The sequence below is a fragment of the Manacus candei genome, unplaced genomic scaffold (genome assembly GCF_025592945.1).
Source record: "Manacus candei isolate 608988 ecotype Guabito, Panama unplaced genomic scaffold, ASM2559294v1 h1tg000046l, whole genome shotgun sequence".
Classification (NCBI taxonomy): Eukaryota; Metazoa; Chordata; class Aves; order Passeriformes; family Pipridae; genus Manacus; species Manacus candei.
The window spans coordinates 13,319,967-13,334,092 of NW_026138094.1; the positions used below are offsets into that span (position 1 = coordinate 13,319,967).

A 14,126-nucleotide genomic window follows, 5' to 3' on the forward strand; every position below is an offset into this window, starting at 1 on the left:
GGGGATTGTTGTGCAGCTCAGACTCGGCCCAGGTCACCACAACCTTGGCATGGAAAGGTACCACTGACAGCCCAGTGAGTAATAAAATTTGTTATTACATTGAATCCCAGACTCTACTTCTGTTATAACAGCAAGTTCTTCAAATGTTCTGGCATTTTTGCCGAAAATGGGAGGTGCTGTAACAAAGCTTTAGATGTAATTTGGTGGAAATTATGCCACTTGCTAAGATTTTTCCTCCCTCATGTCTTTTTCCAGATCCATTTGATTTTTACCCTGTCCATTGTGTAAGATTCCTCTGGCACTCTGGTGCCCTGCAGGTTGTCTGGAACTAATGCTGCACTCTTTTAGGATGGACAGGAATCGATGCATAACTTTGTGTTGAACAAAATCAGGATTCTGCAAACACTGTCTCAGTTTCAGGAGCCTCAGGGGTAGCACAGAACTTCATTTCTCTTTCTGGCCCATTGTTTTTTCCATGTGACCCAGCTGAGGTGAGTTTTCTCCTACCAGTCAAGAGCATATTTAGCTCTAGTGTGTATTCTCAGCTCCATCAGCCACCCCAAGTAAATTTTATCACTAACAGGAGCATCTGAATGAATTCTGCTGTTTTCTGCTGAGGAATGTAGATACTTTAATCACAAAATGGGGTTTTGATGTGGTTTTTAATACAGAAGGAAGAATGCTGACAGAAAAAACTTCTTCTTTTGTGCTGTGTTCCTTCTTTCCCCCCCATGACTTCTAAGTCACATTCCCATATCTCCTATAGAAATGCCTCAGGAAAGTTCTAAATTAGAATAACTCCTCATTGCTCTGCCAACCTTGGGAAACTCCAGGGACATCTCATTTTATCCCTGTATGGTCAGGCTTTTGGCACAGTAGGAAGTCCACAGAGCAAGGAAATCCAGAGGTTTCCTCACCATTATCCTGGTGAATTCACACTGAAGTTCTCAATGCACATGGAATATCCCAGTCACCCTCAGGAAGTGTTGTGCTCTTCCTGATCCATGTTATTGTTCTTCCTCCTTGCTAAGCTTTTAAAGGCATTTAAAATGTTGCTACAGAGGGTAGAATGTGACACTGACAACTTCCTTATTTTAATTGCTTTTAGATTAATATGTATTTAATGCAATAAAATTGGATTGGGCATAGGGGCCTATTCAAATTAAAATAATAATACAAAATCCGTGCCCGTGTGGCCCTACAGGCGATTAGGGGAGAATTTCCCACACAGTGAACTTTGTCTCACAGACTTTCCCCTGGTTGGGACTATAAAAGCTGCTTTCAGAACTGCAGTGTTAGTGCAAACAGGATCTCACTATGAATTGAGTTTATTTATACACACTCAGGTTCTGTAGGGTGAACTATGGGGTTCCCTGTTGCGAAATTCTCCTTAACAACTTTTCCTTTTTTATTTCCTATTTGCAGCTGAATAAGGTGTGTGTATTTGGGGGATTGTTGCTATAAATATGAATCTGTGACTGGAATGTGGCTTGAAATTTTTTTTCTGAGGGAAATGTTTTGGTTAACATGATTGGTGCTTTTGTCAGTACAGAAAAGTAGAATATTGGGCACTTCACTGATTTACTTCTGATCAGTTTTGAGTGTGAGCTGAGGCCTTGAACATTTCAGTGCTGAAGCCTTGCTGGCTTTGGCTGGTCTAATTCCACTTAATATGAGTACCAAGAGTAAATGTGTAAAACAAATTGATGGGCATAAATGACATGTATAGCTGGAATGAACTTGAAGGGAGAGGATTTGTTCTCCTCCTTGTTGCTGAATGTAATAATCAGTATATACTGATGATCCCGAAATGAGTCCTGCAGATCTTGAAGACACCTGAAGAATGCATTTTAGAAACAGGCACTTGGAGAGCTGACTTCTTTTATTCTGACCAACCAAATCCAGTGCAGCTCCTGTCCCGTGGGGGTGGGGACCCAAGTGGGGCTGGGCAGAAGCCCCCACTTTTCTGCAAGCTCAGCCTGGAGGAAATTCAGAGGGCAAACCAGACCCAACGGATGTTATTAGAAACAGTTCTTTGGCAATTTGCTCTTCTCAGCATTTGAGCTGCCACAGCTGCCCTTGGAGTGATATTCCCTTTCCATATTGATTTCTGGGCAGAGCGCTCTGGGCCGCTTCGATTATTCGATGCGGAGCCTCTTGCGGGAAGTTCGTTATGGGAAGTTTTCAAAATAAATATTTCAGAATCGGTGCAAAAGCACCAGAACTCTGTGTTGTTGCCCCTTCCCCTTCACAGGTCATTTGTTTTTTGCCCTTTCAGGAAATGGATTTGTGAACTCTCGAGCTTCTCCAAGTCTCCTGGGCACCGGTGGTGGTGGGAACGGCCTGGGCAAGGTGATGCCCACGAAGTCCCCACCTCCCCCTGGAGGAGGGAACCTGGGCATGAACAACCGCAAACCCGACCTCCGTGTGGTCATCCCCCCCTCCAGCAAGGGCATGATGCCACCTCTGGTGAGTCCAAACTTCTGAAGCTTTTGAGTTCCTTAAGTTCTGGGAGTGGCTTTGTGGAAATGGGGTGTTCTGCCTCCCCTGCTCACCACGGGCTGCAGGAGTAGGGAGGGGTTTGTGCTCTGAAACGGCACTGCTGAAAGTCCAAATTATAAATTGTGACCTGGGGAATTTGTTAAATTCATAAGCAGTTTTTTGAGGTGTAAAATAAGTCTGACCTAAACAGGGTTGGAGCACAACCCTAAAGACAGAGACTGAGATTTTGGTGGTTTGATCTGACCGACTCGGTACCGAGAACTCTGTTGGTTTGGAGGATGTGGGTTTTAAAAAGGGTTGTGCATTATTCTGTGGAGGATCTCAGTGGTGATGTGAACTCTATTAACGTGCCCTGCAGCACATTTTGTACCTGTTTTTCCCGGGCTGTAATGGCTGTGGGATGTGAAGGATGGGAAGTGCAGCTTCAGTGGTAACGATGGTCTGGAGAGGCGTGTCTTTGATGTGGGGTGTTGGAACGTGACCTTGGGCGTCCTCAGTGGGGGTTGTGCCTTCATCCAGGGCATGAAAAGGAGCTGAGGTGCCTGTCAGAGCTGCTGGGCACTTTGGCATGTTGGCAGTGATGTTTGTCCAGCCTGGATTGGGAATAGCACACGAGTTTCGTGTCAACCATGAGGCAACCACGGCCCTGGGCCCAGAACTGGTCTGTCAGGAAGGGTTAGTCCATTTTTCCTTTAATTTAGTTGGCCAGATCCTTTGGTCTTGGTCTTTTGCTGTCATGTAGAAATTCTCAACCTCTCTGTGTGTGGAAGAATGGCCCATAACCAGGAGGAGCAGGATATAAACAGCACAAGGACTCTCTGCATAATTCCTGTTTGTTTTTAAGCCACCACAAGGGCTTACATTTGTTACAGGTATTCATGGTGAATAATACCAAATTAATCCAAGTAACAAAAGCTGTAATTAGCCTCAGAGTAATGATTCTTGAAGTTTTAGGTTTTTCTAGGAATACTGAAGTGCAGGAGAGATAGGAAGTACACTGGCTGATCATTAAAATGGAAATTACACTTTTAATTAGAATCAGAAACAAGAAGAGGATCTTGCTCATGCAGGTCTGATGTTAGTGAGGTACAACATTTATTTACTGTTGTGTTGTGAAGAACAACAACATGATGTTCAGCTTTGGTTTTGTCTGTGTTTTTGAGGGAACTGGGGAGGGATTTCAGAGTGGAGATGTTGGCCTGGGTTGGTGGTTGTATTTGACAAGTACTTTGTTGCTGAGCTGGTTTATTGGATCAGAGACTGCTCTGCTCCACCTCTACCTGTGTTGGTGTCCTTGTGTTCTCCGAGCTCTCCCTGCACTCATTTCCCCAAAGCCACATGTTCTTTTAATACACAGCTTTTATTTGACAAGAATTTCATGAAGTATCACATTTCTTGTTGCATTATTTACAGGTCTAGGTGTCAAATTCACATTATTAATTAAAATGACAAAAAATCCTGAAGCACAAATGTGATTTTTTTTCTGTCATTTGAAAAGCAATGCTATTTTTAGTAACTGTGTTATCCCTCTTGTTTGCTGAGTACAGTCGGAGGAGGATGAATTGGAGTTGGTGAGTTGGGGCTGCTGTTTGCTGAGAGACAGCAAGATGCTGGAAATGTCTTTCACTACAGCTTTTTAACTGTAGTTTCATTACATATTTTAAATAATTCCAGTGTTCCCTTGGTAGCAGACAAAAATACATTTGTTTTATCAGACTCAAAACCCGACCAATTCAAGTTGAAAACACATCCAAAGTCAGCTCTTGCCATTTGTAAACTTGTATTATTTTTTTTTTCCTGAAAATGTTTCTGTTTTTCTTGGAGGGAACATTGGAAAAGAGCCTTACAAAGTAACTGTCCATGTGTGTAGGGTATGTCCTGGCTTTTATGTAAAACATAAATAACCACTTCCCACCCCCTAAATTATTGGAATATTTTTAGCAAGTGGCTTCACTTGTGAAGTTCTTGAGATTGTAACACAAGCCCTGTGTTACTTCTCTTATTTTCAAGGAGATGACATCATTGCTGGTGAGGTCACCTTTTTGGAGGTTGGAATTATTTCATCCTGTGTGAGATTATCAAACCACAGGGGGGTGTTCCCTGTTTACCAAAAGGAACAGAGGATTGCAAATGAATAATTCTACCTTTTTTTCCCAGTGGAAAGATATTCTGCTTTTGAAAGGAAACTCTGGGGATTTGGGTATTTTTCTCCTCCCCCCCCCAAAGGTTTGAACATTTGGCATTCTGGCTGGAAAATCAAAGTAAGGCTAAAATAATTCCTGACTTATTTTTAGAGCCATTTGCAAATTGTTCAGCTGCTGTGGCACAAAGCAGGCAGAAGATGCTGCATCAGATTCACAGAGAAATCAGCCCATGGCAGGCCTTGATTTGTCTCTGAACATGGACCTGTTGCTCAGAGGAGGCTCTAATTGCATGGAAGCATGGAAAGTGTGGTGATTTAGATCAGTGCCGTGATTGAATGCATGCTGGTGGGTGATTGTTACCTTAAGCACAGACATTGATTTACAAAAGTGAGGGAAAATGGTCACTGTTGAGGTTTTTATTGGGGTGATTTGCTCATGGAACAGTCAGACATGTTCCTCTCCCTTTAGGGGAGAGTCCGGTTTTCAGTGCAAGAAATAAAGCTCAGTGTCAAAACACTGAATCAGGATATCGCTGCAATTGGAATTAATGCAAATGCTGCAGGAATTCAGGTGTTGCTGCCTGCCCAAAATTGCCAAAACTGCTCTGCAGTGGGATGTAGCAGTGCCTGGGGCTGGGATCCCGTGTGGAGCGTGGGCCATCTAGTGGCTTTAAACCCTGGCTCAGCCGGAAGGGGAGGAACAGTCACACAAAGGAGAGGTGATGTGTCTGCCTCGGAACGCTCAGGAGGCACCGACTGCACCTGCACTGCTCTGGTTATGCCAATCCCTGCTGCCAGTGCCAGTGCTGGGCAGGGCCAGATCCTGTCTGTGAACACTCCTCCTGTGAGGTTGGAACTGAGCACTGAACATGAAAAACAGCTACAAAGGGCAGTGTAGCATAACAGAATAATTAATAAGATAATCAATAATAAATAAAAATAATAAACAATAAAGATACTGAATTTTTCCTGTTACATTTGCACCAGCTAAAACAGATAAAATATCCCGAAATTTGTCATGGACCTCCAAGTACAACCAATATTGGGCACATCTAAATATTTCTTAGTGTTCAGCAATTATATTCAGAAATAAATTACCTCAGAAAACCACCTTTATTAGCCACTCAAAAAAAAAAAAAAAAAAAGAAAAGAAAGAAAAAAAATCCCATGGGGAAATCCTTTGGTTTGGATTGTTTCCCAGTATATTCCTCTTTACTTTTCCATTATACAGTAATCCCAACTTTATAGGCTGCCATCCAAGAAAGCTTTGGAGAAAGGTCAATTCCTGACAGACACAAAAATCTGCTCTAATAACATCTCTTTGTGCCAGATAAACTTGGTCTGGGGGGGATTTTCAGAAGTACTAAAGTGATTTAAAGGGATCAATTACAGAAAATCGGTGGGACTTTCCCTGGGAGCTTTGAAATCTGGGAGCTCTGGAGCACAGTGGGCTCATCTGCCAGGGTGTGTGTTTGGCAGCTGATGCCAAAGAGCCCCCAAATCCTTGGGAGGCTCAGAGGTGGGAGTTGAGCAGCAGGAGAGGTGGGAAGCTGGGAGGCTGTGGCTCGTTTTAATGTGGAAGCTGTGGTACAAACTTCTTGCTTTAAATGGGAAGGACACAAGATTGATAACCCTCAATTCATCTTCACAAATCTAAGCTTAAAATTGATCACAGCCCCATTTCTGTACCTGCTCCTTCTGATATTAAAAAGGGAGTGATGCATTTTTAATGCTGCTCCTTCTCTCAAGATCAGAGTGGAGGAAAAAAAATGGAGTGGTGCAGATCCTGAAATCCCTGTGTCTGGCAGGAAAGGGAAAGAAGTCATAACTTCAGTCCTGTAAAGGTGGGAAATGGAACCTGCCAAAGAGATGAAGGAAGAACTGCTCCTTTTGCAGCAAATATTTTCTCTGAGGTAGAGAGAGAGAGATTTGCCTTAAAAACATATTTGCAGCAGATTGAAACCCAGCTCCCTGAACTGGGAATGGTTCTGGAGGAGTGGAGGAAGGCAGGGTGCAGAGGCTGCTGCCACTGCTGCAGGTACCACTGAACAGGGCAGAGCTGCCCCATTCTCTGTTCCTGGCAGTGCCTGGCCTGGCCAAACGGTGCCCAACCCCCTGTTCTGAGGAGCACTTGGTGCAGTGAGAGCAGCTTTGCTGGCTGCTGCTGTTCACCACGGGCTTTAATTAACTTTCTAAGCAGCAGATTTGGTCACAGCTTAGGTTGAGTGATGTGTTTGCTGCAGATGTTCATGGCAGTAAATGGGAAAGAAAGGCTGTTATTAAAAAGCGAAGTTGTGCCCACAGTTAGATAATGTGAGACAATCTAGTTTAGCTATTTTCCCTGTCAAAAAGCACAGTTGCTCTGTGTGAACTCCAGTGTCATTTGCTTGGAAACATTTCTGCATTATAACAAGTACTCTCTCAGTTTCTCAGGAACCATGGGAACAGCAAGATTATTTTATCACTGAAGTCTTATCAACACCAATTTAGAAGATCTCTGTGTTCCTTTCAGGACAGGTGTAGTCAGCACAGTGTCAAAACTGGCAGCTGAAATTTGGAAAATTGGATAAACAACTGTGAAGTGGGAGAATCTCTTCTGGTGGAACTGCACCTCACCATCTGCACTAAAACCCCCTTAAAACTCAAAACTCTTAAATCACTTCAGAACTTCTGAGAATTGTTGTGTGTATCCCTAAGAAATTGCATTTGTTTGTGTGTCCTTAACACTGTTGCAATCTGCATGCTGTGGAAGTGGCCCAGTGAGCCGTAATCAGTGTTTCCTTTCAGTTTGCCAAGATCATTTTTGGTTGCCTTGAAATATTTCAACTTGTTTAGAAAATCGACCCTGATCAAAAGAGGGACGTATTTCCTAACTCAGAAACTCGGCACAGCAACATTTAGGTGGAATGCTCCTTTGCTTTTCCATTGTTCTCCCTGGTGTCACAGTGGTGTTTTCCCTCCCTTGCAGAACACCCAAAGGATCAGCAGTTCTCAGTCCACGCAGCCTCTCGCCACCCCCGTGGTGTCGGTGACGACCCCGAGCCTGCCCCCGCAGGGACTCGTGTACTCGGCCATGCCCACGGCCTACAACACTGGTGAGCCTTGGGATTGGGATCTGCAGCACTGGGGAGGCTTGGGATTGGGGGATACAACACTGGGAAGGTTTGGGAGCAGGGCTGGGACTGGGATGGCCGAGGCTTTTTTGGGATTCATAGGCCCAGGAAATTTGCATTTCTGTGGCACGTGGGTTTGTTTTCCCGTTGGGTCCAAGTGAAGCTCTTGCTCAGCAAAACTGAGCCTTTTGCTCGTGAAATGTGTAAATGTTGGGACTTCCATGGGGAAGGAGCTTCCAGTCAGGCTGCAAACCAGGGCCATCCATTGCCCAGAGCAGCGCCATTGCAGCCATCCGGCCGGGAATACTGGAATTCCTCACATTCAGGCAGTGGCTGGTTCTTCAGAGCTGCTGTTCCTGCAGGACCTTAAATCTGCCTTTTGCCCCAGCTGCCTGTGATGTGAGGAACTGGGTGATATAAAAGTGATGAGTGGTTTGCTGGTTTGGGAAGTAGCTCCTGAGTGACAGGACAAGGGGAAACGGCCTCAGGTTGCACCAGGGAAGGTTTACATTGGATATGAGGAAAAATTCCTTCACCAAAAGGCTTGTCCAGCCCTGGCACAGCTGCCCAGGGCAGTGGTGGAGTCCCCATCCCTGGAGGGATTTAGAAGGCACATGGATGTGGCACTTGGGGACATGGGGGAGTGGCCCTGGCAGCGCTGGGGGAGTGGTTGATGATCCTAAAAGTCTTTTTCAACCTGAAGTGCCTCCTGCTTTTCTCCATCCCAATAGAGATAATTTTCCCTTCAATCTCAGGTTGTTTATTTGCCTGTGTGTAATCAGGGAAGGAATCTTGCTAATAATTTCCATGAAGGGCTCAGGTTGATGAGCACTGAGCTGTGCTGTGTAGTTGGATTTTCAGCTGCACCTGCAGAGAAGCTACATTGCAGAGAAGTGTCAATAAATCCTGTCAGTCAGAAATAATACCTTGGGGTTTAAAACTGAAAGGAAAGTGAAGGAAATAATTCCCCAGTTTGCTGTTCTTTAGATGAAGTCTGGTTAAATGTTCAGATGTAAGTGCTGTAATGGGTTAGAAGAGGAATTTTGGGAGGGGGACAGGGACACACCTGCTGCAGAGGTGGCTCCTCCAGGAACAGAGCAGGAGCTGCCCCAGTGCCAAACAGCTCCAGCAAGGACCTGCTGCTGCCCGAGGCTGAGCCCCCCTGGGATGGCATTGTTAGGAAGGGGTAAAACCAGCTGTGCTGGGCTGTTGGCAGTGACCTCGAGGTCTTGTTCTTGTGCAAAGGTTGGGACAAATCACAACAAACTTCAAGGTTTGTACAAAATGCCCAAAAGCTGAGTGAGAGGTTTTGTCGTCTTTGTTTTCTGCAAGGAGGAGCATCACCAGGAGTCTCTGATTTTGGGACATGGAGTAGACAGAGCAGCCATTCTTTTATGGTCACTTCCCCCAAAAAAGATGGGATTTTATACATTTTTCTCCACTATTTTTAGCTTTGAAAGTCTTCACTGCAGTTTTTATTTTAGCCAGCCAAGCACCTCACTTCTTGTATTTGCCTTTGAGCTCATTATCTGGCAGTGCCCTGGGCAGGGCTGCAGCCAGGAGGGCTCAGGGACAAAGGATTGTGTCCTCCTCAAGGACAGGGCTGTGCCCTCCTCAGCCAGGGCTGTGTTTGCACCAGCCCAGCTGTTGAACATCCACACAAATGTCTCTGCCCTGAGGGGGTGAAGTCTAAAGGGAGGCAGGAGCAGTGTCATGGACAGGGTGAAGATTTGTGACTTGCTTTGGAACCAAATTTCAGTGTGAAGTAGCTGCACATGCAGACCCAGGACTTGCCCCAAAGGTTGTTCATCTCTTGGATTTAATGGCTGTTCAAAGCAAACCCTTCTGGTCCCTGCTCAGAAGGCCCACACTGAGCTTCCCCTGTTGCCTGACAGATCCCTCTGTTCCCTCACAGGCTGATGTTTCAGGAAGCAGCACTGGGTGCATCCCTCATCCAGAATAACCTGGAAGATTCACACATGCAGTGGGAACCTCAGGGAGCAGCAAAGACAGTGGAAACTGGTGTCCTACACAATTGGACAAGTGCTGGTATCACTGGGATGTGATTTTAAAGCCCAGCCCAGCCCATTTCCTCTGATAATGCAATAATTTGTGCAAAGCTTTCAGCCTTTAGTGGTTTTCACACACTTAAGAATCATTTCTATTAGACTGAGCCTTTCAAGGGATTTGCAGGAAGAAATTTGATGTTGAAACCAAACTGTCATCTGGGGATTGTGAGGGCAGTCACCACGTACGTAGCAATTCCAGCCTTGCAGTTCTTTGCAGGACTGAGATAAAATTTCAATACCTAAATTGTTTTTCTGGATTGATGAGGTTTTTTCCTCACCCTGGCTGGAAGGGAGGGATTCAGCTCTTGGATCCTTAATTAAAGCACTGGGTATCAGTTTTCCACAAATATCCTATTTTGTATAATGTGCTTTGCTGGAGAAGTGTTCCCTCTGTAGAGAAGGACCAGAACCACCTGAGTTACTGGTTCTAAAACATTCTAGAAATTAAAACAAATATTCAAACCCCACAGCTGAGCAGAGCACACCAGGCCATAAATTACATACCTGGCTGGGTCTGCCTCTGGGTTGGGGATAGATTGTGTTTTCCAGTCTCCATTTCAGTTGTGTTTTTTACTTGATGATGGTTTTTTACTTGAAGAAAAGAGGTTTCTTTTGTTTATTTGATATGGAGATGACAGTTTAGTCAGAGATTCAGGAGTGACAGTGTGTGGAGGGGAGGGTGTGATGTGTGACAGTGGGACTGCACTGAGGGGTCCCTTGGCAGTGCCTTTGGCCCTGCTGTCCCTCGGGCACCCGGCCCCTGTCCTGCCTTCCCAGAGTTTCATATTGAAATGTCCCTGCAGACAAAACCCTTCAGAGTGTGACCAGTGTTACTGTGAGGTGCACACCTAGATATATAAAATGCATTCATATGTTGTACCTGTGGTTTGGAAGAAGCTCTGAGCAACATGTAGGACCTGAAAGCAGAGTGCAGAAAAACTTGTCATTTGGAGGCTTCTGTCCTGTTAAGCTCCCTGTGAGGTTGGGAGGATTTCTCCCAGACTTCAGTTTCCATGTTTGGATTCCTATGGATCAGGAATTGCCTTTATTTGTTTTGGGCAGAAAGCCTTTGCATGTGTGTGTAACACATAAACTCTTGTGTATTTATTCATGTGTGTGTATATATATAAATCTATAAATCACTCTTGTTTGTTTTCCCTTAGATTACTCCTTGACCAGTGCAGACCTGTCTGCCCTGCAGGGGTTTAACTCCCCAGGAATGCTGTCCTTGGGGCAGGTGTCTGCCTGGCAGCAGCACCACCTCGGTCCCGCGGCCCTCAGCTCCCTTGTGTAAGTACTGTGGTCCTGAGGGGCTTCTGCCTCTTCCACCTGCACCAGGGATGTTCAGCATTTGACCCATTTTACCTTCTTATCTGTGCTGCCAAACCTTCCTGTGTCGGGGTGTTTGTCCCTTTGGTCACCTCAGACCTCAGCTGAGGTGTCCCTGCAGGCCCAGCTTCTTACCTGGGAGGCACCTGCTGGTGAACTGGAATGTTTGGCAGTGGGAAATACCTTTGTGCATTCTGAACTTTTGTAAATGCAGCTCAGACCTTTTTTTTCAGCGTTGTTCTGACTTCAGTGAGGTGCATTTGGAGGGTGCTGAGCCCCAAGAGCCCCCTCAGACACACGGGAATTGTCGCTTTCCTTCCGCGTTCCGCGTTTCCTCACTTGTGCCTTTCAATGCTCTCTCCCCAGCACTGGCAGCCAGATATCTCAGGGTTCCAATCTCTCCATCAACACCAACCAAAACATCAACATCAAGTCTGAACCCATCTCCCCTCCCCGGGACCGCGTCACCCCCTCGGGGTTCCCTCCGCAGCAGCCGCAGCAGCCGCCGGCGCCGCCTCCGTCGCGGCAGGAGCTGGGGCGCTCCCCGGTCGACAGCCTGAGCAGCTCCAGCAGCTCCTACGACGGCAGCGACCGGGAAGATCCCCGGAGCGACTTCCACTCGCCCGTGGTGCTGGGGCGGCCGCCCAACGCCGAGGACCGGGAGAGCCCGTCGGTAAAACGGATGAGGATGGACACGTGGGTGACATAAACCCGCGGGGCCGCCCCGCCAGCCCGGTGTCCCCAGCACGAACTGTCCTGACATATCCACATTTATAAATAAGGACGTGACTAAGTATATTTATATGTATATACATACGTGCATATATATATCTCCACATGCATATATATGTGCTAGTGTGTGTAGCATACACCGATCATCAGGCACTTACGACAAACTCGTGTATAGCTGCAGATGTCCCCTGGTAAAGCAGAACAATCCCGTAGGTTTGATCTAGTCTGGCACTTCCCTGGAGTTGTGTTTGGCCCCAGCCGTTGGCAGAGCGTTGTCCCCGCAGTGTCTCCTCCTCCTCCACAGCCCAGGGCTCGCCTGTAGTACGTCCCTGTGTGTTAGTTCAGCTCATGGTTACTCGTAGTTAAGAAATAATTGCTTTGTAGCAGCAGAGCAGTAGAAAAGCAGGAAGAAGAAAGCAATACTGTACATAAACTGACCTTTTATTACCCAACCTGGCATGGGTCTCTATTGCAGAGGGTGCATGGAGAAGGGCTGATGCTATAAGAAATAAAAAAACATAAAAAACAAAAACCCTGTTTTGCACGTGCAAAAAAAAAAATAAAAAAATAGTGTATTGGGTCAAAGAAGTGATTTTTTTAATGAGTGAAAGACATAGAGAACTCGCATGAAATATTCAGAAAATATTAGCCTAGAAAATAGAACATTAACAAAATAAAATTAATATATTAAGTTATAATTGGAATATGTTTGACAAATTTGTTTTTACGTTCATACCTTTGAAAAATATAGAAACGGATTTTAGCTCATGTATATTTTATATTAAAGAAAACAATACCCTAATGAATTGAAGACTATATATAAAGTTATATACAGTACTTTTGAACACATTCTGCTATGAATTATTTATATAAGCCAAAGCTGTATGTTGTAGCTTTTTTGTAGAGTATAGTTTTATCTTATTTTGACTTTCTAGTTTTTGCTTTCAAAGATGAAAAGGAAAAACTTGCAGGCGGAACCTTGGGGGAAAAATAAGCCATGAACACTTATATGTAAATTTAAATTTGAGCCAAACTCTTTGTGTATATAGCATCCTAAATATATTATCACCTTTGGTGTAAGTACCTATGTATTGTACGGTCACCAGATTAAAAAGTATATTTTTGTGGATTGACGCCAACTTGAAACAAGGCGAGGTCCTTATTAAGTAGAGTATTCACTGTTTAATATTTACTATTTTGTTAAATATACTGTACTTTCTTTGGATTTTAATTATTATTAATATTATTATCCAGATTTTTCAGAGGGTGTATAAAGGGGTTGGCCCCCTCACTGGTGGTGAATGTGTGCCGTTCAGTTGTAATCTCTGTGCTGTATGGTTAAGCTTCATTATACATTTTATATATATGTATATAAATAGCAAAGTGGCAAAAAAAAAAAATCCGGTGTTAAGTTCATCCTGCATAAATATAAAAAATCTGTTACAACACATTTTAAGGCATCATTTTAAAGCTGCCTCTTCTGAGGAGGGAGAAAAAAAAAAAACCAGTGGAAAAACTTGACCTAATTTCTCATGATAGGGAAATGACACATATCAGAGGAGCACAAAAGGTTTTGGGAGTTGGCAAGTGGTTTGGGAAAAAATGTGCTGCTTCCAAGAAATAGAAGGAGGGATCCAGATCCCCCTTGTGCTGTGAGCCCGGGCTGGGAGCAGGTTTGGTGTTGGAGTTGGGGTCACTGACAGGCTGGCAGTGCTGGTGCTGGGGAGGAAACTGCAGTGGGATTATCCAAACTTCGTGGTTATCCCTGATATTTATTAAACTTTTGCTTGGGCTTTATTTCTGTGTAATTCCAAGTCCCCCCATGCTGTGACAGGAGCTGGGAGAGGGGGAGCAGGAGGTACCTGTGGCCTCCAGCCCATCCCCTGTCGTGGCAGCGGGAAACCCGCACAGGCTCCAGTCCCTTCCCAGCCCTTCCTTGGCCCTGGATCCCATTAGTTTGGGATGGTACTGGCTGACAGGGCATGAGGGCAAAGGGGACTCGTTCCCCAGGCCATTGTGCTCCCCAGTGACCGAATTCACTTGCCAGCCCCTGCACCTTTTGCTGCTCCGACCAGTGGTGTGAGTTCCATGATTTATGCACCTGTATGACCTTTGCTGTACATCCGAGTGGGAGTTCTGCATTCACATTTACTGTCTATTTTCTTGTGTGCCTTATCAGATGGCTTTGCTGACTGTATCTCAATAGTCTTTATTTCTATGCAGGTTTTTAAACAGTAC

At 45.1% G+C, this 14,126-nt stretch overlaps 1 protein-coding gene across 6 annotated transcripts in view; it reads left to right on the forward strand.

Moving 5' to 3' along the window:
* MEF2A (myocyte enhancer factor 2A) overlaps window positions 1-13,346 on the forward strand; it is a 78,287-nt gene extending 64,941 nt beyond the window's left edge. For 4 of the 6 annotated variants that reach the window (XM_051796797.1, XM_051796794.1, XM_051796791.1 and 1 more), the window contains 5 exons: window positions 2,279-2,469; window positions 4,050-4,073; window positions 7,614-7,740; window positions 10,991-11,117; window positions 11,523-13,346. In XM_051796797.1, coding sequence (XP_051652757.1) covers window positions 2,279-2,469; window positions 4,050-4,073; window positions 7,614-7,740; window positions 10,991-11,117; window positions 11,523-11,865 — 812 coding nt within the window. In that variant the 3' untranslated portion in view covers window positions 11,866-13,346. The remainder of the gene's footprint in view (window positions 1-2,278; window positions 2,470-4,049; window positions 4,074-7,613; window positions 7,741-10,990; window positions 11,118-11,522) is intronic. The other 2 variants (XM_051796796.1, XM_051796795.1) reach the window with 1 other exon arrangement.
* The last annotated feature ends 780 nt before the right edge of the window (window positions 13,347-14,126 follow it).